Below are 24,409 nucleotides of genomic sequence, written 5' to 3' on the forward strand. Positions count from 1 at the left end.
ACAAAAGGGAAAACACATACAGTTAGCATGGTAAGTCAGTTCCTATGATCACACAAAGGTAAAACCTTGAAATTATTTAACTTGCTTACCTCCCTGTAGTGTTTTATAAACATTTTTCTCCTTACAACCTCAACAACAGCTAAACAGTACATTTGAGGAACGGTACTGAGAGCCTCTACAATCTTGACTCTTTCTAGCAGCTCTGTTACAAGGCGAAACAAGGCTTGCAGTTTCTCTCCATCTTGGTCCGCATGAAGCATCACAAAGCAACACCATCTACAGAGTAAAATATACCAGTAGCTTCAAGATCATCAGACTTTTAAAAGGAAAGCAAGGTTTCAAGGATGTTATACTGATGCACATTTATCACAATTAAGTTCACACCATGGATTATCTCATTTTGCTTTTAAAAAGATAGCAGTTGATCAGTCATCTATTTATTTTGTTTACGTTGCGGACAATATGTCTATTTCCTGAAAAAGACACTAACAATCCTTCCCAAACACTGTTTTTATTCATATTTTTCATGCTGACAATGCCCTGAAGCGTACAGGACAGCTGCAGACTGAGCAAGACACTTTAGTTTCCATTGAGCAAGGCTGAATATGATTACGCTAATCACCATTTAGTTCCGGACAGCATCTGTCTCATACCGCAAATGTTAAACAATGCCTTCATTTAATTAGGCTGTCATTGCATGAAATCTTTATATTAACATGCTGTAAATAAATGACAAATTACTAACTAGTTTAACTTATTCTATCTCATCACAAACTGCAGAAAATTATTCTGTTTAAAACATGTATTCTGAAAGCATTACTCCGCTTTTAAAGCACCAAAACCTACGTAATTGCTTATCACAGGTCACATGAGACATTTTGTCCATTTACTGCCAATTCCTTGAAACGTTTTCACCAATTTGGATTGTATTAAGTACAAGAAAAATAGTTTTAGCTATTGTACAAAAAACACATACTATGCCATATTACTGTGCCTGACTTACATCACAGACATCATATAATATATGCAATTTCAATCTTCACCACATTTCTTCCCTCCTCCCCCCCCCCCAATCTATCTGTATTAATCCAGAAAAAAATTAATCTGGTAAATACTGTATTTAAGATTTATTCATATGACACTTTATATGATAAACTCCAGTGACATAAACCAAAAAAAGCTTTAAAGAAAACTGACATCACTTACTTTAGTCTGACTTGTAGATTATTTGCAAGCTCTTGTTTGGCAGTGGTACATTTCTGCTTAATATCTAACAGTTTTCTGTGATTAGTTAACATAATCATCAGTTGATTTGCATGACTCAAACACAAATCAGGTAGCACAGAAGGATCTTTCAAGTTCTCAGCTCTCTTCTGATTAGCCAAAAATCCCTATAAGAAGAGAAATGCTTGTTAAGCGGATCTGTGTCACAAAATGAAGAACTTTCGCCCGTTACTTGGTTCTATATCAGTGTCACTGTTTACTTATTTACATAGCACATTCCATCTGTAAGGATGTGAAACAGCTTTAACAAACTTACCTGGCCTCACTCTGAGATATGTTGTGATCACTGAACAAGGTGGTATTGTTCCAGGGTTTTATTCCTTAAATAAAATTCTATTAATTACTATCAACAAATAAAGAAAAAAGAACCACTGTATATTTAAATATTATTAACAAAGACCGGTGCTATTTTGTAAATGGGCTAATTTTACATCCCACAGCAAGCAAAGCAGCATACAGGGCAGTTTATTTTGTCCTTAGAACTATAGTAATCTATATATATAATGAAGTGCAGATGGAATATTCTCACACATCAAGAGGAAAACTGTTCCTTTAGTCCTTTTTAAATCTTAAACTGTTTTGTCAAGTCTTGCAACAAAACTATTTTTATAGGCTAAAATCATTCCAGTTATCTAGTTGCCTTAATCAGGCAACTTTATCTTCTTATCGCCTGCATCATAACAGAGCATCTTGTGGACCACTTCTCCAACTCTCAATAAAATGGACCACCTCCATACCTATTTGATGTAGTGGCAATATTTTTAAAATATACTGCCAATAATTCACATTTTAAAAATTCAAATAGTAAAAAAAAATAATGCTCAGTTTGACAAAAACAGTAAATGAAAAATAAAACAACAGCTAAGCATAGATGGATTTATTTCAATGATTCTGCACAACAGAGTTGGCTTTGATGTTTCTGTAAAAGTACTCTTATATTCTTATTATGTAATGCCCCCTATTGACCATAACTATACATGCAAAGATAATAATTCCAAGCTTTCATAGCTCAAAAATGTTCTTTAAAATTATATTAACCCAGAGAGTAATGTTTACTTTTGACTTGTGCTTGAATACTTGTATTACCTGATTCCTACATGAAAAATAATTAAAATATTTTCCACCTGGGAATCAAATTGCAGCCAAGACAAGTTCCTGTCTAATATTATTTTGACCTCCAACTAACATTTTGGCTTCATTTCATGTATTACTTGTATTTGTTGATAAGGCATCTGGCATGTCATTTACTTCACAAATTATTTTTTATATATATATATATATATATATATATATATATATATATATATAAAAAATAATTTGTGAAGTAAATATATATATATACACACACACACACACACACACACACACACACACACAAATAAAGCTAGAAATTACTTACTTTTTTTCATGAAACATTAAAACTATTTATATTATTTATATTGTTTCACTACTATCTATATCTATATCTATATATATTTTTTAATACACAGGAGTGCCCATCACTGTCTTGGGAACTGAACAGTATTACAACTTTCCCACCAACTTCTTATTATATTTATATCTATGTACTACTAGTTTGAATAAGCCAGATAAGATTAATCGCCATGGTGCCACATAGGGAGTGAGGTATTTTCTCAGGTAGTCAGGACACAAGCCAGGCACAGTTGTAGTAATCCAAGTTAACACACTGAACTGCACCCAAACCAAAAAGAGAGTAAATTAATCCTCTGCAGAATTGGTGTAATATGCTTCCTGAGGTTCATACCATGAAACAGGCGGGCATCTGCAAATCAGTCAATCATTTAAACTCAAACATTCAACAATTCAAAAGGCATAATACACAAAAACACCTTTTGTGTCATTGTCCCTACCATTTCCAAAACGGTGTGTTGGAGCGGGAAGGACTACAGGAGGAACAGATCAAAGGTACAAATGACAGAGATATACTGACATTCAGTAGGAGTTACCTGACATTTGCCTCTTTGAAAATCTCCACCAAAATGGTTAAAAAGTTACTGTCTCGAAAGGTGACAGTGAACTTATTACTGAAGTTTCCTATAAGTGTTAACAATTGTTCCAAGTTAGTACTCTTTCATCAATTTTGTAACTTCTACAAAACACAATGTGCTAAAAATAAATAGTTTACAAAATGTTAAAGACTCGTTCAATTGCCCTGCTATTTTACCATGGCTATTCGCTGCTCTTGGAAGAGTGCAGTAGTAAACAGCAACTGCAACATCACTACGCTCTCTTCCTCTTCCATTATTGGCTGAGAAAAAATGCTTTCCCAAGACCTAATATTAATAGATTTCAGAAATTTCAATAAAATATCTTTTAGATTTTATCATTTTCCTTATGGCATTTTCAACCCAAACACTAATATATTAGCAAGTGCACGAAACTCACTAGTCTAGGTTCAAAATCTGAACATAGTGAAGAGAAAAACTAAACAACTGGTATAAACGGGGAAAAGTTAATTTTAGCAATGGAAGAAGTTTTAAGCAAAGGGTGGGGTTTTTTTTCTTTAGGTATAAAAGCTAACCAGAGTCATTTCTAAAAACAGTACTTCATAGAGCAATTAGGTGTCATCATATATTAATAAAGGCATTGTTTCATATTTTGAAGCTTAACATATTATCCTTAACAAATGAACTGTGTTCTTTCACTTCTTGATATTAATTAGCTCTAATATATACATTCTACATTTTCCCATCAGATCAGTAGACACCAAAAGATGACCGGTGGGGAGAAATGTTAAAGACCTCCTTAAGTTAACTGCATGTTACTATGGTGATAAGGTGATGTAAATGCTAATGAGTTAAAAGGAGAACTAGCCAACTGGCCTATCAGATGAAAAGCCGCCGGATAATATCAGGGTAACACTGCAAAGACAGACAGGAGTTCAACTCTCATGTATATTAATAAGCTTTGGTAGGTGTATGAGTAACTTATTGTAAATGGTGTCAGGCTGATGGCTGTAGGTCATCTCTTCCTGTCCCTCAACAGTAGCCAGCCACAGAGACCAGACTTTTGCATAGGTGCAGGAAGTAGGGGTGCAGAGGGTGCTGCAGCACCCCCGGGTTTTGCGCCCAACATCCCGGCCGCTGGCCCCATGCCCCTGCCACCACGCTCAGCCGCCAGCCCCGCACCCAGGGTCTCCGCTGCCGTCCCAAGGACCCGCTCGGCTGCGGGCCTCGGGGGCTCCGCTGCCAGCCTCGGGGTCCTGGTCGCCGGCCCCAGCTCTAGGAGGTGGTGAGGGGTGTACACAGGGTTAAGGGGAGGGTGCAGCTCAGCACCCCATTCCAAAAACTGTTCCAGCGCCACTGGACTTTTGTCTAATACTAGAGTTTAAAGAGGTCATCAGTGTTATTCAATACCATAATCAGTAAAGGCTACAATTGGGTGGCACATCTTTCACTGTGTTCGGTCCTACGCAAAGGCAACTATTACCACTTTACAACAGAGGCCTTGGCAACTGTATGCCCTGCCTCCCACAATGGAGGAAAAATGCACTGGTCATTTTGTTGACTGGCAAGTGCACACTGTCCAGGCACTAACATAACCCATTCCTGTGAGTATAACTCAAAAGAGTATGAAACTGCCAAACACGTTCACACCTTCTCCCATGCCAGTCCTTACCTGTGGGAAAAGCTCCCAATCAAAATCCTCCTTCAAGACTTTTTTTCAAAACTCACCTATTCTGTAATGCACACAGAAAAGTGCTGTTAATGGCTAGATAAGTAGAGAGCTGTGATTACTGGTTCTGACTTGCTAATAATTGCCCATGTCCTCTTATTCCTGTTACTCCATTTTCCCCAATACCCTGACCTCAGCCTACTTGTTGGTCTGATCCGCCTGGTATTTTAGACTAATGTTTTGTGAGCAGAGGCTCATTTACAGTCACCAGTAGAGGCGTATTCATATGAGCTGCTTATTCCTCAAGAAGTTTCTCTGGCTCCAGATCACTGTGCAGAAGTCATCTGTATCTTATTTTAACAACTGAACCAGTTACATTATAATTGTTTATAAAAGTAAGCCAAATTTAGAGGTATACAATCCAGTTTGCACCAGCATTTCTAAGTTAAAAAAAAAATCCTGTGATAAGAGGATTTCAAGACTCTTAGTACAGTTACATGTTGGCAGAAATGAAAGAAATGTTTAAAGTCAAAGAGCAGCAGAACAATGTTTTGAATGTTAGCTTTTTAATTGGATTCGGTTGCCTCCCCTTTTTGGATATTATTTATTTGCTGGTCACTAAAAAGTAAGTGGACCGGAAAAAGCAAGCTTAATCATCACAACCACTGGTACGCGCAATGGCTTGAGGGAACTGTTATCTACCACAGTACCACTGCGTCTGTTATTCTGATCCTGCAAGATGCCCTGCGCAAATCAAGCCAGAGGGAACCAGTTGATATCAAAGGCCCTGCCAGCTTCAGCTGAATCTTTAATACCACCAGTCATGTGAACATGAGGTACTTGCCATCTCTGCCTCTCTCATACGAGTCATTTTTCCTTCCTTTCCCTATTTCTCCATTAACAGATTTATTTGGGCATAAGCTTTCGTGGGTAAAAACCCCAAGTCTGCAGATGCATGGAGTGAAAATTACAGATACAGGCATAAATATATATTGGCACATGAAGAGAAGGGAGTTACCTTACAAATGGAGAACCAATGTTGAAGGCCAATTCAGACAGGGTGGATGTGGTCCACTCCCATTAATTGATGAAGAGGTGTCAATACCTAGAGGGAAAATTGCTTTTGTAGTGAGCCAGCCACTTCCAGTCTTTATTCAAGCCCAAATTGATGGCGTTAAATTTGCAAATGAATTGTAGCTCAGCAGTTTAATTTTCACTCCATGCATCTGAAGAAGTGGGTTTTTTACCATGAAAGCTTATGCCCAAATAAATCTGTTAGTCTTCAAGGTGCCACCTTGTTGTTTTTGTGGATACAAAGTAACACGGCTACCCCTCTGATATTTCTCCATTCTCACTTTCCTCTTTTTGCCTTCTGTGTAATAAGAATGTTATTAACTTAACTGGCAAAGACAAATCCTTCCCTGGCAATACTGAAGACTATAACGAAAACATCAAGCTGAAAGCAATGCCTTTGACAGCCCACTGCTGATGAAAGGATGCCAAGTCTCAAAGACCATGTGCTTTTCCTACAATTTCACAGCAACTAGGTTGCAAATGAGAAAGTATCAGACACAGAAGCTGCACTTTTCCCCACATTGTGCAAGTTGTTTTTTGTTTGTCTATTTTGGTATCCCAAAGGAAAAAGAACTGAACAATAGCAGCTCAAGACAATCTAAACAAACTTTCTGTTTTCCTCCAAAAGACAACAAATACAATCTTTAGTAATTTAGTAATAACAGTAAGAAGACCATATATACCTGAAGAGAAAGCGAATAAGCAAAACTGTTAACATGTAGCCTTATTAACTTTTTTCCATTTCAAATGCTCTCACTGTTTTTCTTCTTTCTGTGCATGTAATAAATCATTAAGAATATTTGTAAAGGTGGTCGTTCAAATGGGAGGAGGCCAGTTATAACTTGACACAAAACTCGAGACCACACTTGTTTAATGTTTTAACAATAAATACGTTTAAAAAAAACAAAAACAAAAAAACACATTAACCTTTGTGGGGCTAGACACCGTCTCATCAATACAACACTCTGCATGTCGTCTTGGTTAGTCAAGCAATGGCAAAACTGGTTAAAGGCTATACAAGAAATGTCCCATCTCCCTATGCAAACAATGCGTGCACTCCCTATGTGCATGCACAGAACCAGTGTAGGTTTTAAGTGGTATAGAGGGTACTTTGGTGGCTCTGTCATTCTATGGTAAATCTCACCCTTTTTAAAATTTAACAGATGAGTGTTGAAGCAAGGTAACATACAAGTTTATGGTCTCACCTTTCAATTTCAGTTTAAGAAATTGTTTTACTTCTGCATCTCAATCAAAAGGGTCTTTGGTTATAATGAAAGAAATTTTGTGGTTGCCTGGATTCAGTAGGTACCAGTTCTTTGAATTTCAACACTGCGTTCCATGAGTTGAAATTGTACCTTCTCAGGATTTCCTGTTGGTTGGCAATCCTGAGCTGGAGCCCCCCGGTTGAGCAGAGCTTCCAGCTGAAGAAGTCCAGCTTTTTGGAGTCTTTTGGGGTCAGTCCCTAGTGCCCCTGTTTCTCTCTCATTCTCCGCGGCCACCACCAACGAGCAGGGCTCCAGGTGAGTAAACAAGTAATCGTACCCCTTAGAGGGGACAAAGTATTTTCTCTCTCCCCCCTTCGCTGTTGGGGGAATGCAGGCAGGGGTTTGCCACAGAGTTTTAGTTTTGACGTGGGGCAATGCCACCCTTGATGGCCCCTCTGGGGCCATAATGTCAACCATCGGGTCTTCCGATTCGACTACAGCCCCATATTGTGAGCCAATATGCAGGCTCTGTGCAGCAGGTCCTGGTGCACTCCACTGTCAATAGGGAGTGGCCCAGAGGAGGAAGTCCCCACCACTGTTTTATCCGGGGAGGACGATGATGAGGCCAGAGGAGGCACCGGGCATTCCTGGCCCTCCCTGGGTATATCCTGCTCTGTACCATGCTCCTCAGTGCCAATCTCAAGTTCAGCACCGGTGGCAGGCTTGGGATCTGGACATGGCTGCATAGCCTGTATTGATGTCATTGCGGAGCCCCAAGAGGTGGGACAACTTGTGGCTGGCAGGGGCACTTGTGGTTCTGACACCACGGAGTGGGAACCTTTGGAGCGAGTGCCTTTGGTCTGGTGGTAAGCCCTCGGTGTCTAAAAGTGCCACCATGTGGGTACCTGCCACTGCACTTGCCCTGACACTACTCCCATGTCCTGCCTTCTGTTGCGGTCCCACTGGCACCAACTATGAGTTGAATAACAGGACTCTGCCTCTGAGTCAGATGATGTGGATCTGGAGCGTGAAGCGGTTCCAAGCGGGGCAGTGCCGGGGATCAGTGCCACATGGCCAGTGCCATGGGGAGCAGTGACCTCCACATCAGTGCAGGCTTGCCTCTAGACATCGCCCTGCATTGCAACACCAGAAGTCTATCCCAGCTGGTAGTGGACTGCAGCCTCGAAAGTGTCCAGGGTGGACGGGAGTTCCAGCTCCTGCACCGGGCACCTGTGCTGAGCAGAATCCACTCAACGGTCCTCCTCGGGGCTGAGGTCAACGGGGCTGACTCCTGTGTTGTCGGCGCTGGGTGCTGGACGCACTCAGGCACCACTGGCTGATCCGGCAGCTTTTGGTATGGGAGAGTATCCCATTCTGTTTTCCTGTGCCTCTTATGCAGCACTGGGGAGTGTGAGCAGTGCTGCGCTGCCTCCACTGGCTTCGATGCTGGGAAGCGTCGGTGCCGAGGGTCTCTTTGACCAGAGTCCTTCCTCGCCCAGAGGCTGGGCTACTCTGCACGTAGGTGCTTGGTGCCGGATCCTGCTCGGTGCTGGATTCCATCAGGATCTGTTTCAGCCTGAAGTCCTGCTCTTTCTTCGTCCTCGAGCAGAACCCTTTGCAAATCTTGCACCATTCTGTTTGGTGCACCTCCCCCAGACACTTGAGACAAGAGTTGTGGGGGTTGCCTGTTGGTATGAGCTTATGGCAGGTTCCACAGGAGGAAAAGGAGGAAAGGGAATCTGGGGTGGGGAAAAGCCCCCACTCCTACTAAAACTAACAACTGAACACTAAACTTCAACTATTTACAAAACTAAGCTATTAGACTACAAAACTAGGGGAAACACTTGCAAGAGCAAGTGACTCCAGTTCCAATGACTATCACTGGCGGTAAGAACTGAAGAGGCAGCAGGTCAACAGGGACCTATATTCACTGCCATGAAGGTGCCCCTCCAGGCACCATGAAGGCGCCACTCCAGGGTGTTCCATAGCTGACCCAATGGGTGCTGCTAGGGGAAAAACCTTCCGACGACTGTACATGCAGCGCGCACACACCTAATTGGAATCGACATGAGCAAGCACTCGAAGAATAATATCTTTTATTAGACCAACTTCTGTTGGTAAGACAGACAAGCTTTCAAACTTACACAGAGCTCTTCTTCTGGGAAATTTATTCAGTGTCACAGCTAAATACAAGGTGGAACATTGTCACGCCGTCTGGAGTGGCTAATGACTGTAAATGCCAACTTCAGAGCAGAATGTCAAAAAGCCAGGTAGACACCCCAAACTGGTGGTATGCTCTATAATTAGACTTCACTAACCCAGTAACAAATGTGTACTCCTAAGGCACTATAACAATCTTACTTCAGAATCACAGAGATTCCAGTCTATCTTGCCATCCAGGCAAGCTGGACTTAGAGACAAATGGTCACTCACACCAAAGATCAAAAAATATCAAAACATTTATATCAAACCAGTTTCTGCAGAACATGAAACTGCAGGTTTAAGAATGGAAATATGTTGCTACAGTGGCAAATTTCAAACATCATTATATTCCTTCAAATTCTAACCATTTCTCCTTAGTTATCTCAAATAGTAAGCAGTTTGATTTTTGCACACATTCTGAAAAGGAAGAATAAGATGTGTACTATTCCAGAAATGAAATCAGAAAGCTAATGTCTTTCAGAAGCAAGGACTGGGACCCCAAATATTGTTTATAGATTCATAGATTCCAAGACCATTTTCATCCTCTCGTCTGATCTCCTGTATAACACAGGCCACAGAACTTCTCCAAAATAATTCCCACCGCGTATCTTTTAGAAAAGAATCCAATCTGGATAGGAGAATCCACCACACCCTTGGTAAATTATTCCAATAGTTACTCTCACCATTGAAAATTTACATCTTAGTTATTTCCAGTCTGAATTTATCTAGTTTCAACTTGCCACTGGATCATGTTATACCTTTCTCTCCCAGACTGAAGAGCCCATTATCAAATATTTGTTCCCTATGCAGATACTTACAGATTAATCAAGTCACCCTTAACTTTCTCTTTGTTAAACTAAACAGACTGAGCTCTTTGAGTATCTCACTATAAAGCATATTTTCAATCATTTAATCCTTATTGTCGCTCCTCTCTGAACCCTCTCCAATTTACCAACCTCCTTCTTGAATTGTGAGGGACCAGAAATGGACACAGTATTCCAGCAGCGGTCCCACCAGTGCCAAATACAGAGGTAACATAACCTCTCTACTCCTACTCAAAATTCTCCTGTTTATGCATCCCAGGATCACATTAGCCTTTTTGGCCACAGCACCACACTGTGGGGCTCATGTTCAGCAGATTATTTACCATGACCACCAAATCTTTCTCAGAGTCATTGGTTCTCAGGATAGAGTCCCTCATCCCCTAAGTATGGCCCACATTGTTTACTCTTTGATATAATATTTACATGTAGCCATATTAAAATGCATATTGTTTGTTTGCACCCATTTTTACCAACCGATCCAAATCGCTCTGAATCAGTGTACTGTCGTTTTCATCATTTATCACTCCCCAATTTGTGTCATCTGCAAACAATGATGATTTTATGTTTTCTTCACTGATAAAACTATTACATAGCATAGGGCCAAGAACTGATCCCTGCAGGACCACACTGGAAACACACTAATTGTATGACAATTCCCCATTTACAGTTACATTTTGAGACCTATCCAGTTTTTAATCAATTTAACGTGTGCCATGTTAATTTCATATTGTTCTAGTTTTTTAATCAACATGCTCTGCCGTACTAAGTCAAACATTTTACAGAAGTCTATTACATCAACATTATTGCCTTTTATCAACCAAACATGTAGTCTCATAAAAAAAAAGAGAAATGAAGTTAGTTTCACAGGACCTATTTTCTATAACCCATTTTCATTTATATTAAATTACATTACACTCCTTTCATTCTTAAATAAGTTCTGTATCAGCCATTATCTAGCCTAGGATCCATGTCAGGCTGACAGGCCTATAATTATCTGGGCCATCCCATCTACCTTTTTAAGAATTGGCACATTAACTTTCTTCCAGTCTTCCGGAACTTGCCCAGTTCTTCAAGACTTATTAAAAATCAACATTAATGATCCAGTGAGCTCCTCAGCCAGTTCTTTAAAACTCTTGCATGCAAGTCATCTGGATCTGCTGCTTTAAAAACATCTAACTTTAGTAGCTTCTGTCTGACATCTTACAGAGATACTAGCGGAATGGAAAGAGTGTTATTGTCACCATATAATGAGACTACATAATTTATTTTTCCCCCTCCAATAAAGAATATTCATTGAACATTTCTGCCTTTCCTGCATTACTACTGATAATTCTGCCATTTCCATCTAGAAATGAACCAATACCATTTTCAGGATTCATTTTGTTCCTAATATATTTTTTTTAAAAAAACACCCTCCTGCTTATTTTCCTTATCTCTGCTGGCCATAGCCGCCTTCTGCTTGTGCCTCTTTGCTTCCCTTTGATAATTTACACTAACTTTTTCATGCTTAGGGTTGATTTTGCGTCTTACATGTCCAAGTCATACCAAAATGCTCAGACAAACAGGAAAATAACCTTGATGGAAACAGAGGGGACAATATTCTCTACTTCATTCAATATATTTGTAATTTACCCAGGATTTAGGACTGTATGATGCAAAAAATGATAATCAAAATAGTTGAAAATTTAAATACAAAAATGTGAGGACATTCAGAATTATGGATCCATAGCAATTTTAACGTGACCACATGTGGTATTTTATATTACTATGCAGTTTGTCAGAGCTACAGTTACAGTGAGAACTGTAATTTTGGATGTTCTCTGTGCATTTGACCACTGTTTTATATCTAGGGTTTACAGTTTCATTTGTTTTACTCTATAGAGTAAACCACCACAGCCGATGTTTTAAAACAACAAAAATCCTTAAATTATTTGAATGAATGACCCAGTACTGTGTCTACTTCTGTGATAACTTAAAATTACCAAATGAAATTACCAAATTTGCCCTTATGGACTGAAAATAAGTAGAAGACATTTCAGCCCAAAGGTTAATTTCTAGAACGTGAGAAGTAACCAAAAAATAAGAATGCACCTTCTACCCTAATAAAACCACAGCTGCCATGTTTTTGTAATATTCTTGTACATAAAGTTAAATGTGTTGGAAATTGTTTCACATAAAGAGCTATGTTTAATTGTTTTATTAGAGTATTGTGCTACATTCATCTATTTCCCCCACCCCAAGAAAAAAAAAAATTACCTGAGCAAGGTCTTTTTGTTCATTTACTAGTCTGCTGCAGCTAGCTATCATCTGGTCCAATGCATAAAGCCTGTCCTCAAGCCCTTTAATCGCCTTCATGTTCTGATTATCTAGTTTGGCAATAGTTTGTCGACATTCTACCAAAAAGGGCTGAATGATCTTTGGATCAAGCTAAAAGATGGAAGAAAAGAGAGACTGTAATTATACATATATTTAGTGGCTTTTAAAAAACATACTTCACACTGTATACAACAGATTTCAACTCATTAATAAAGAGACGAGGACAACACTGACGTTGAATGATTGGTGCAGAGCAAAAAAAAATAAATTAAAATAAAAAAATGAAATTAATGTTACAGAGAAAACAAAATATCAAAAATTCATCCAAATTATTTTGCTCTCTTAGGGTATGTCTACACTGAAGCCTAGAGAGGAGGTGGGCTTCAGAGCCCAAGCTCCAACAGGAGCCCCAACAGCTAGTTTTAGTGCCATAGTAGGAGCCTGAGTCTGTAGATTCAGACTCAGACTCACTACAGCAGGCTGCTGCTTACTGTGCAGATGTACCCACAGTTCCTTAACTTTTGATTTAGTTTTTCACTGGGAGTTTCTTCTGTAGCCCACATATTCTATTTTGTTGTTGTTATTGTTATTTTACAATTTAGTCTTTGTTCTTACTTGTGGCATAAAATTAGAAATAATTTGGGAACTATTAGGACTATGCAATCCAGGTCCTTGAAAATGGAATAGTGATTAATTTTTAAAAAATAGAAAACTAAAGTGACAGCTCTTCATAAAATAGGCAGATCTCTTCACGAACAAATAATTGAGGATGTTACAGATCTGTACCACCTCTGATTACATTTAAAACTTTTACTAAATTTAAACTAGTCACAATTTTTTTGCTGGAGGAAAAGTTTGACTCATCCACCCTTACAAGCCCACTATCACCAACAGATGTTAAAAGAGTAGAGTAACATCTACAGGGCTTTGGAGTTATTCCTCCAATTCAACTTCAAAATTAGTGAAAAAAAGGAGAGCCTTTCAATACAAATTCTTCAGAAATTACTGTTTCAATGGAACACAGATCTGAATAAACTAATTAAGAGCATAGAGCATGTCACCCTTGGGTAGTGTGACATAACAATTCATCTAAAACAGCTACTGCAAACCTGGTGTTGCAAGAGAGTTCAGTAAAACTTATCTTTAGGGAACTACTCTAACATTTAGTCACATGGGAACGCTCACCGTGAAGTCTATGATACCAGATACATGAGTGAATGCTTACATGAAGAAAATGCCTACATAAAAGCCAGGAGTACATAATCTGGGACGTAAGATATTGTAGCAAATGTCAGTATTGCTGCAAATGTTGTGGGATGTAAAAATGTGAAACTTTGAAGGAGGGATACTACAACAAAGAAGTACTAGAGTTCAAGACATCCCCATTTACTCCAAAATAAATAATAATAATAATAAAAAGGAAAGTGGAAAAAACAAAGCAAGTTGGAAAGTGATTGAACTTGGAAAAAAAAATAGAATCAGCCTGAATTTCCAGAAGAAAATATTAGTGCAAAACAGCTGAAATTAAATAGCCACAACACATTTCAAATGATACAATTTTTCAGGTATTTAAAAGGGTGTCATAAGGAGGAGGGAGAAAACTTTTTCACCTTAGCCTCTAAGGATAGAACAAGAAGCAATGGGTTTAAACTGCAGCAAGGGAGGTCTAGGTTGGACATTAGGAAAAAGTTTCTAACTGTCAGGGTGGTTAAACACTGGAATAAATTGCCTAGGGAGGTTGTGGAATCTCCATCTCTGGAGATACTTAAGAGTAGGTTAGATAAATGTCTATCAGGGATGGTCTAGACAGTATTTGGTCCTGCCATGCGGGCAGGGGACTGGACTCGATGACCTCTCGAGGTCCCTTCCAGTCCTAGAATCTATGAATATTTCAGGATTTTTTTAAAAGCTTTTTGAGACGTCATGAAAGGCAGTTTTAAAACTGACCTACCTTGCTATGTCTTTCTAAATGAACTATTTGTACTAAGGGTTCTCAGAGATTTTCAAATACTGGACAAACTCTTAACAGAGTCGTCAACTGGATCCTCCTCCCAATTACAATCCCATTCATGACTATATATCGTCCTTGTCGCAACTAGAACAGTTGTTTACATGGAAAAGTAATATTAGGGAAGTACATTATTTTTAACTAATGCAGTTTGTTTTTGACCTTTTGGAACAAAAAGGATCTGTTTCTCTCATTTCACTCTTCTGCACATACTACCCTGCTGTCTGATCTCCTCTCTGCCCACCTTCTCCTGCTGCCTTTGACTCTAGTCCCATTTGCAGGATCTGGCTCCTCCTTCATTGGTAGATAGCAATTTCTGTCTATGGTAATTTCTTTCCCACCCCCTCCTGATTACATAGCAGCAGCCCTAATAGAAGCAACTACATTAGCTCCTTGTTGCCAACTGCTTTTACAAGAAGCTACACTTTTTGCATTAAGAGTCTGGATGTCTATAGAAGCAGTTAGAAGCAAGGAGCCAACACCATGCAGCATATACTAGTTCTCCCTGGATCACCAATGGTCACAGACCAGAGCTTGGAAACCACTGCTCTACAAAGAATTCGAACAACAGGAAGAATTCCATAAAGGAGATTAGCAAGAAATGCCATCATAAATCAGTTGCATGGTTCACATTTCTAAATAGCAAGTGAAAAAAAAAAAATCAATAAGTTAATGCTAGCCTATTCCAGTTTTACATGTCAAAATGTCATCTCAGGATAAACATAATACCAAATAAGCATTCTGCCACAGGATATGTATTTAGATATTAGGCCTGTCAAGCGGTTAAAAAATTAATCATGATTAATCACACTGTTAAACAATAATAGAATACCATTTATTTAAATATTTTTGGATGTTTTCTACATTTTTAAATATACTGATTTCAATTACAATACAAAGTGTACAGTGCTCCTTTACATTTATTTTTGATTACAAGTATTTGCACTGCAAAAAAACCAAAAGAAATAGTATTTTTCAATCGCACTAAAGTACTTGTTTTAGGTGAATCTCTTTACCACGAAACTTGAACTTTCAAATGTAGAATTATGTAAAAAAAACTGCATTCAAAAATAAAACAACGTAAAATTTTAGACCCTGCATGTCTACTTAGTCCTACTTCTTATTTGGCCAATTGCTCAGACAAACAAGTTTGTTTACATTTGCAGGAGATAATGCTGCCTGCTTCTTGTTTACAACGTCATCTAAAAGTTAGAACAGGCGTTCTCATGGCACTGTTGTAGCCGGTGTCGCAAAATATTTACGTGCCAGTTATGCTAAAGATTCATATGTCCCTTCATGATTCAACCACCATTCCAGAGGAAAATACGTCCATGCTGATGACGGGTTCTGCTCGATAACAATCCAAAGCAGTGCAGACTGATGCATGTTCATTTTTATTATTCGAGTCTGATGCCAACAGCAGATGGTTGATTTTCTTTTTTGGTGGTTCGGGTTCTGTAGTTTCCACATCGGAGTGTTGCTCTTTTAAGGCTTCTGAAAGCATGCTCCACACCTCATTCTCTCAGATTTTGGAAGGCACTTCAGATTCTCAAACTTAGGGTCGTGTGCTGTAACTATCTCACACGGGTACCTTTTTTGCGTTTTGTGAAATCTGCAGCGAAAGTGTTCCTAAAATGAACAACTTGTGCTGGATCATCATCAGAGACTGCTATAACATGAAATATATGGCAGAAAACAGGTAAAACAGAGCAGGGGACATACAATTCTCCCCCAAAGGAGTTCAGTCACAAATTTAATTAATGCATTTTTTTTTTAATTGAGCGTCATCAGCATGAAGCATATCCTTTGGAATGGTGGCTGAAGCATGAAGGGGCATATGAATGTTTAGCATATCTGGCACGTAAATACCTTGCAGTGCCAGCTACAAAAGTGCCATGCAAATGTCTGTTTTCACTTTCTGGTGACACTGTAAATAAGAAGCGGGCAGCATTATCTCCTGTAAATGTAAATAAACTTGTTTGTCTTAACGATTGGATGAACAAGTAGGACTGAGTAAACTTGTAGGCTCTGAAGTTTTACATTGTTTTGTTTTTGAGTGCAGTTATATAACAAAAAAAATCTAAATTTGTAATTGCACTTTCATGACAAAGAGATTGCACTATAGTACTTGTATGAGTGAATTGCAAAATACTACACCTCTACCCCAATATAATGCGACCCAATATAACACGAATTCAGATACAACGTGGTAAAGGAGTGCTCCGGGAGGGGGGGAGGGCGGGGCTGCGCACTCCGGTGGATCAAAGCAAGTTTGATACAACGCGGTTTCACCTATAACGCGATAAGATATTTTGGCTCCCAAGGACAGCGTTATATCGAGGTAGAGGTATGTATTTTATCATTTTTAAGGTGCAAATATTTGTAATAAAAATTTTACACTTATTTCAATTACAAGACAGAATACAATATATATGAAAATGTAGAAAAACATCAAAAATATTTAATAAATTTTAATTGGTATTCTATTGTTTAACAGTGCAGTTAAAATTGCGATTAATGTTTTTAATCGCGATTATTTTTTCTAGTTAAATCGCTTGAGTTAACTGCGATTAATCGACAGCCCTATTAAATATCTTTTTTTCCAGTTCCAGATTAGTTCTGATTTCAAAGTTTAATTTTAAATCGAGGGTGTTCAAATACTCAGCTGTTTGTTGTCTGTGTTCTCGTTGAAACAAGATAAATTAAAATGTTCTATCTGCAACTAAATACTCTCATGCCGCTTTGATGTTTTTATTCTGGGAAAAAATAGGTCAAAACCGATCAAGCACCTACATTTTTTCTGCTTATGGACAGCATTACTCTCCAAAGAGATGCAAAAATCTGGTTGAAAGCTTTCAAAATAAATTAACATATAAAATTATTTTCATAACTGGAAGTAGACCAACTTTATTTTAAACAGGAATCATCTCAGTTTTCAGCCTTTGTGAATATTTACAGAAGGCAATTATTCTTAAGTAATTACAGGTCAGACATAATTGCAGGTAGTTGAATGACAAATGTTTCTGGCTGGTCTGTTGGCTAGATGAAGGCAAAAGGGCACGAACACAGCGAATATATTTATGTAAAGGGAAGTTGGGTCAAAGTACACTGTGTTACAAAAATGTTACCTATATGAAATGGTTAGAATTATATAACCTAGAAGTTGTTTTTTTCCAGATTTACCACTTTAATACTGATACATTTATAACTAAATAGCGGTTTTTAAACTCCTCCTATTGCCTCTGTGTCAATCAGTATTTCAAGTGCTGCAGTCACACTTCTGATAATACTGATGGCATTAAAGGTAATAAATTTTGCACTTGAAAATTTAATTTGTTTGCAATTACCTCTATTTAAATTTGGTGGAATGTGCCCAGAAGTATCCCCATACAAAACCTGGGAAGTAAACGTGATTGACAATGGGAGTTGGGCAGAAGACAATCAGATTTCAGCATTAAGAATTTTTCTTTCATATGCAGAACCAAAAATGGAACCTGTTTCCAATGGTATTGGCCAGGCAAGGTGGACAGGTGGAAAATGTCTGAACTGATTGCAGACTCCCTCTTTTTGCTCAGATTTTTTCATATGACAAGCTATATTTTTTTAAAATATCATATAATATGCCTGGCACATATCCTCTCTTTAAGTATGATCAAATCACAAAGCTAATACTGATCACGGAAGCCTTAGAATCATTCTGAAAAGGTATCAGATTTTCTAAAAAAGCCAAACAAACAGGAAGGGGTGCAACAACTTAAGTTCTTTGCAAATAAAATTTAGGAATTCTAATTAAATCTAAAATATGTCAAATCTTCACTTATATACCATCACTTCCATAACTGCATTGTTGTTATCAAGGGGAAACTGGGTAATTTAGCAGCTGGGTTGGTCTCTGCAATTACAGGTTGGGAGAAAGCTGGTTCCTTTGCAGTGACCAGACCAGATGATATGAAACTAGTTGTAGCCAGCTGGGCATAAGCTTCTATTTAGAGAGTCTTTAGCCTGTACTCCTTGAAACTGGCTCAAATATCAAGTGCACAAACTCACACAGGGAACACCTACTCACAGTGTGCCCCTCGCTCCTCCTCATGACACCAGAGACTTTTGTTGTGTTGGTTCACAGGGAGCATTTTACTGGAGTTGCACAACCATAATGAATGCAAAACTAAGATCCCAATACAAAATATAAAATTTTAAAAATCTGATTTAAACTAAGAATTACATATTACAACTAGTAAGTAAGAAATGAGAAAGGATTCATGAGGAAGAGGTTTTTAATAGGCTACAAAGGTCACTAGTTAAAATCAAGAAAAAGATAAGAAAGTTATTAACAAACAACCATCTAAAAACTACTCAGAGCATGGTGCTTCTCTACTGAAGACAGAAATGGAACACCCAGCTAGATATAAGCTACTCTGAGAACATATCTATATCCATCTGCTGGTACAAATGTCAAACCCATTTAATGAGCTCAATTTTTTTTCTTGTGTTTTTAACATGATAGAGGATTTAATCTTTTTTGTTTAACAGAAATTATGTTCTACACCTGAGAGACCAGGAACATCCTCAATTTCACACAGGTTTGGGTATATTTTGTTGGGTAAGTAACATCACAAAGTTAGCGAAGAAAACAAAAATGTGTTACCATGCTAGACACAAACATAAATGCTCCTTTTTATTTAAAATAAATAAATAAATAAATAAAATGTTTTAGACAACTATTCTCATGAAATTTTAACAAATCTAAGGATGGCCAAATTTTCAAACTAAGCAGCCCTCTAATTTTTTCTTCTGCATTTTCTCCTTTGTTTCAAATGCAGAAAATTGCAGGAGAAACAAAGTTAAAACAATTAAAGTCAGTTCAACATTTACTTCAACAGCAGCAGCATCTGGAAACCAAACAGAAAGATTAAATGGGACATTCCTATTATTTCATTAAGACATCTTTTTTAAGTGTGAACTTACTCTGCTCATAGAATCAAAACATTTTCTGACTAATGATTCCACATCATTAGGTCTATCTTGAACATTTATCCAGTCCAACAGAGAGACATTGAAGGAAGGCAGATCACTCTCGTTAAGCTCTTCTGAAGTTTTACTGTTCTCAACAGTAATGTTTTGACTGGATTCCCTATTTTCTTTGACATTTCCAGGATCTGTGCTGTCCAGGGCTGAATGTTCCACAGACTTGCAAAATGAGGCTAAAAGTGATTTATTGTGCACTCTAGGTATATCAGAAGAAAGCACCAGTTCAGCAGACTTCTCATCTTCAGTTTCTTCACTTTCTGCCCCTCCATGCCCAACAGAAGAATCCAATCTTCCTAAACACTCTCTGTAACTATGTCTGGTTAGGCACTCCAGCAGTGGGATCTTGGACATTATAGAAACAGCTGTCCCCAAGCTTTAAAATAAAGGACAAACAAAACATCTATCAAGAAACTAATCTTACAAAAAGTTTAAGGTAGACAATTTTTTGTTGCAGATTTTTAATTTTTTGGTGCAGAATTCCCCCAAGAGTAAGCTTTTAAGAAAGCTATAGGGAATGAATGTTCTAATGTATTAAGTTACCTACTGTATGATACCAAATACAACAAAAGTAGTACAAATGTACAGAATTCAGAACTTCTACTGGTTTACTAAGAATTAATTGTGGAAATATAAAATCATAAAAACTTATTTTTAAATGCAGTGATTGTGTGGAGCACTTTCTTATTGAAGAGTCTAACAGCAAACCTACTGTGTGAGTTTCAGCTTAATATCATCTATGGACTGCAGATAGTTTGAATATGCATTTTCAAACTTGAAAAGCAGCTTTTGATAAGAATATGTGCAATCTTCCAAATTGGCCATTATGGCAGCCCAGCCTTGGTGCTGAAGATGTTCATCATGGACCAGACCTTCACAAAAGGAACAAAGCTTCTTTGCAACCTCATACATTTCCTATGCCAAAAAAAAAAGAAAAAGAAAAAAAAGTAAATTAAACAGAATTAAGTTATCAATCTAAACCTGTACTCAATGCAGTAATGCATTCAATGCAGTACACAAATGTTTATCATACTTCACAAAAACAATGGACTGTGACACCTAACAGAAAATTAAACACTGAAAGCATAAAAGGAAGTGTTTAAATATGAACAGTTGTTTGGCCCTCATCCCTAAAAACATTTACTGAAAGTAATACAAACTTCCTTTACATTTATTTTATTTTTTTAACAAAAATTGTATTAGATGACAGAAACTCAGTTTACTCAAGACTTTTTACTGGATGTCATATTAATCCAAAAGAAAGCAAGACAGTCCTGGCCCCAGAAACCTACAACATAAATTAGTCAATACTGTTCCAACAAGAAATCAGATCAAATATCAAAGCAGTGTACATTATCACTTTTTATGCACATATGTATTATGCTATATATTTTTTGGAGTATGGGGTTTGCAGAAGAGGCAAACTCAGGAGGAAAAACATTTTGATGAAGAAGTGGTTATCTGGCTCATAACAAAGGGTAGGAAATTTAAATGTAAAGAGGCAGCTTGGAAAATAGTACAGCAAGGAGGAGGGCAGGTTGGAAGATGTGTAGGAGGTGAGGAAATTAATCAAAGGAAGATTTAAATTATGGTAATTCTTAACAAACCAGGTGCAATGTGAGTAGCAATGAAAAGTGCCCACAATGCAACTGGTGAACATCACAAATTTATTTCACATGTCATTTAACAGCCATCAAGAGTTTTGTTATCATCAACCCAAGGTACAGCTGAATCGGACATTAAAAACTCTGCATCCTATTAACAATGTACTGAAATACTGCCCCTTTACAACTTGTTTTGTTTTGCTTTTCAAGTTTAAAAACTGCACATTTTCCTATTGTAATGGTGTAAACAGGAAATGTACTAATTTACAGCTAACAGTTTAGAAAGCAAAAGGTATTTAAATTTAGGAAGATAATTACATTATAGAAGGGAAGATAACTAAAAGGAAGTCTTTTGGCTTTCACCCCAATCTTTACATACCTTTGAAGTTGCATATTCTGTTAAGAAATGTCCTCCTGATTATACTTATGTGTTTGGTTTTAATATCAACCTCTCTACCTATGAAAAAAGAAAGGAAAGAAAACAGTAATACTTATTGTAGATTCCACACTTAACTAAGCGGTGACTGCACATCATCCACGGTCAACTGTACACATGTACAGCTTTGTGTGTGGAAGCTAGAATAAGATTGATTTTCTTTTTTTAAGTTATTCAAATATGGTGAGATCAATATTAAAACCCAAACACATAAGCATTCTTCAGAATACATTTGCTACTGAGTGTGTGATGATGTAGTACATTAAATTCTTGGCCAAAATGTTAGGCATTTTATTCTAGAAAGATAATCTACCATTGTTTAGCTCCCAAATTTTAAGTTACTTAGGCATTGTTGCGCTCAGCGCTGTAACACCTGCTTTAGAAGCCTAATCTCATTTTCAAAAGCCTGACTCTCAGTGATGGTCAATCAGATTTTGGCTCCTAATTGCCTAAATTCCTTTTGAAAATGAGACAGGCCCCTAAATCAGTCAGGTGTTGTAACACTCAGAGCTGCAAAACCTAAACATTTTTAAACATGTAGGCCTCTCAGAAAATGTTATAATTGATTTTAAAACATGGTGCAACTATTCAGATCCCACTTCAAGTCTCTAGCAACATGACAATATTCCACTACATCCAACTTAACAACCTTTGGAACATTGCTATCTTCCAAACTATTGGTAAAATGAATTCTTGGGTAGCACCTGTGTTTATAAAGCTGTGTATTTATACAGTCTTCAGGAAAACCTGAAGATTTCACAGTAAAGTCTCGCAAACACTTAAAAGAAAAACACTTCACCATATATATAAACATATTTTGGGATACATTCTTAAATTTGTTTCTGTACACCAGAAACTCGAGGAGGTGTCCAATAGGCTGGAATTGCTGCTACTCTGTTGTCATACTAAGCCACTGGAAGAGGGGATAGTTTACCCCATACTGTACATTACTCCTAAGGGAATTCTGCACCACTGCACAATGCAGAATTTTGCAGAAATTAACATTGTGCATGCAGAATTTCCTTTCCCCCCACAGAAATGAGCTGCAGTGCTGCTAGGCACCACTAGGTGCCACTGGATTCAACAGAGCCCAGCTTGCACATACAAGACACTGCTGCGGGGAGGGAGAAGGAGCTTGAGGGTTCCTGGCAGCTGCAGTTTCCAACATGCCCTGAGGGAAGGAGAGGGCACAGGAAAGACCATAAAAGCCTGTGACCAAGCATCAGGCTGTTTCTCCCTCTGGATCCCTAGGCTCTGGGGGGAGGGAAGGGAGCAGGGAGAATGGTTGTCTGGGAAAGGGGGGAGCCGTGGCTAGGCTCTGGGAGGGGATGGGGTGCAGGTATATTGGCTGGGAGGAGCTCCGCAGGTGAGCTCTGGGGGGAAGGGATTGCGGGTATCTGCCCCCCCCTACCCCCCCCGGGCTGGCCTCTTAGGGGGAGGCGGTGGAAGGGGGCAGATAAACAGGAACTGGATTGTCATAGGGGTTTCTTTAAATCTCTACTCCTGGGGGAATTTTTGTATGTGTCTGTATTGTTACAGACATACTTGCTGACAGACATTTTTAAATAAATTATCAAAATAATTGAAACTAGAGTGATTAAGTAGTGTTATTTTGACAAATTACATTTGCATAATGTTGATTTTTTTGGTGCTGAATGCCCCAAGGAGTATTTATATATGAAAGAATGTAACAGGACTAAAAACAAGCTACCAAGATAGCAAAGTGCCCCACTGTGTTCACTGTAGGGTAAGCATGTATAAAGAAAGCATTTACCTTTTGACACCACCCAGTTATATTCCTCTTTTCACCACAAAAAAATACCATCAAGATGTTTAATAAAGAAAAGTGAGAGCATGTACAAAGATCCATAAGATTTCAAGGGTGCCTAAACCAAACACCTGCAAAACGAGAATTTGACATCCACAAACAGATTTACAGAGCAATTCCTTCAACTGAATACCATGGCATGGTACATTGAAGGTACATGCTGAGAAGTCTAAAATCAGTTTCCCCCATCAGCTTGATGACCATCTGAGCAAGAAGACTTCTCTCTATTCAGGAAAAAAGATTGGATGCCTCCCACATTCCAGTATTCTAGATATTCCTCTGTTTATAACAATAGTGGATAGTTCTTTTATCCCATGAGAGACCACTAGAGATCAAAGACTATTCTAGCTCTGTTGGAATGTCAAAAAGGGGTTATGTGTTGGGGCTGTGCCCTGAGTTAGTTTCTGACATTTTGTTCCCCAGCTAGCTCTAACCTTCTCCAGAGCCCATGCACTGGAAGCACTACAGTCTTCCCTCTCCATGAGAGCCTTCCTTTCCTGGTAGTGGATTACCACCCAAAAGACTCTGTAAATAGAAAATTAATTCATGCAAAACTCCACCTCACTATTCGGTATATTTTGCTCCAAGAACTGAACTTTCCTATTGACTGTGCCTCCTTGCACCTGACTCACCATCCAACTCTGCTTCTTTTCCCCATCTTTCCTCTACTATTGAACATTCTTGTCCTCATCTTTTCCTCAATTCTTTCGTACAAGCCCTCCCATATTCAACATTAGAGATAAAGCAATTTAGTATGCAAAAAATAGAACAGATAAAGAAAAATCAAAAATTTTAATCACAACATCCAGAACTGACAAGAAAACTACCTGATACAACTCAATTTACATGATGTCTTCAGAGTCTTATACCGATCCCCTCCCCTTTTTTATCTATATACTGTTTCTTAGAAATTGTAAGACATTCAGAGCAGGGACCATGGTTTACATGTCTGTATGGCGAGATGAAT

The 24,409-nt window shown here is 38.2% G+C and overlaps 1 protein-coding gene across 13 annotated transcripts in view; it reads right to left on the reverse strand.

The window, feature by feature from the left end:
* The window catches only part of RB1CC1 (RB1 inducible coiled-coil 1), a 195,718-nt gene that overhangs the window by 102,596 nt on the left and 68,713 nt on the right, over window positions 1-24,409 (reverse strand). For 10 of the 13 annotated variants that reach the window (XR_010598864.1, XR_010598863.1, XM_065585532.1 and 7 more), the window contains 5 exons: window positions 20,287-20,489; window positions 19,515-19,950; window positions 12,482-12,652; window positions 1,207-1,391; window positions 90-276 (listed from right to left, as the gene is read on the reverse strand). Coding sequence is in view for 11 of the 13 variants with exons in the window: in XM_065585532.1 (XP_065441604.1) it covers window positions 90-276; window positions 1,207-1,391; window positions 12,482-12,652; window positions 19,515-19,950; window positions 20,287-20,489 (1,182 nt within the window). In the remaining 2 variants the exon portion in view is untranslated. Of the gene's footprint in view, window positions 1-89; window positions 277-1,206; window positions 1,392-12,481; window positions 12,653-19,514; window positions 19,951-20,286; window positions 20,490-21,557; window positions 21,636-24,409 lie in introns of all 13 variants that reach the window. The other 3 variants (XM_065585538.1, XM_065585541.1, XM_065585539.1) reach the window with 1 other exon arrangement.

This window comes from Chrysemys picta, chromosome 2, assembly GCF_011386835.1.
Source record: "Chrysemys picta bellii isolate R12L10 chromosome 2, ASM1138683v2, whole genome shotgun sequence".
Classification (NCBI taxonomy): domain Eukaryota; kingdom Metazoa; phylum Chordata; order Testudines; family Emydidae; genus Chrysemys; species Chrysemys picta.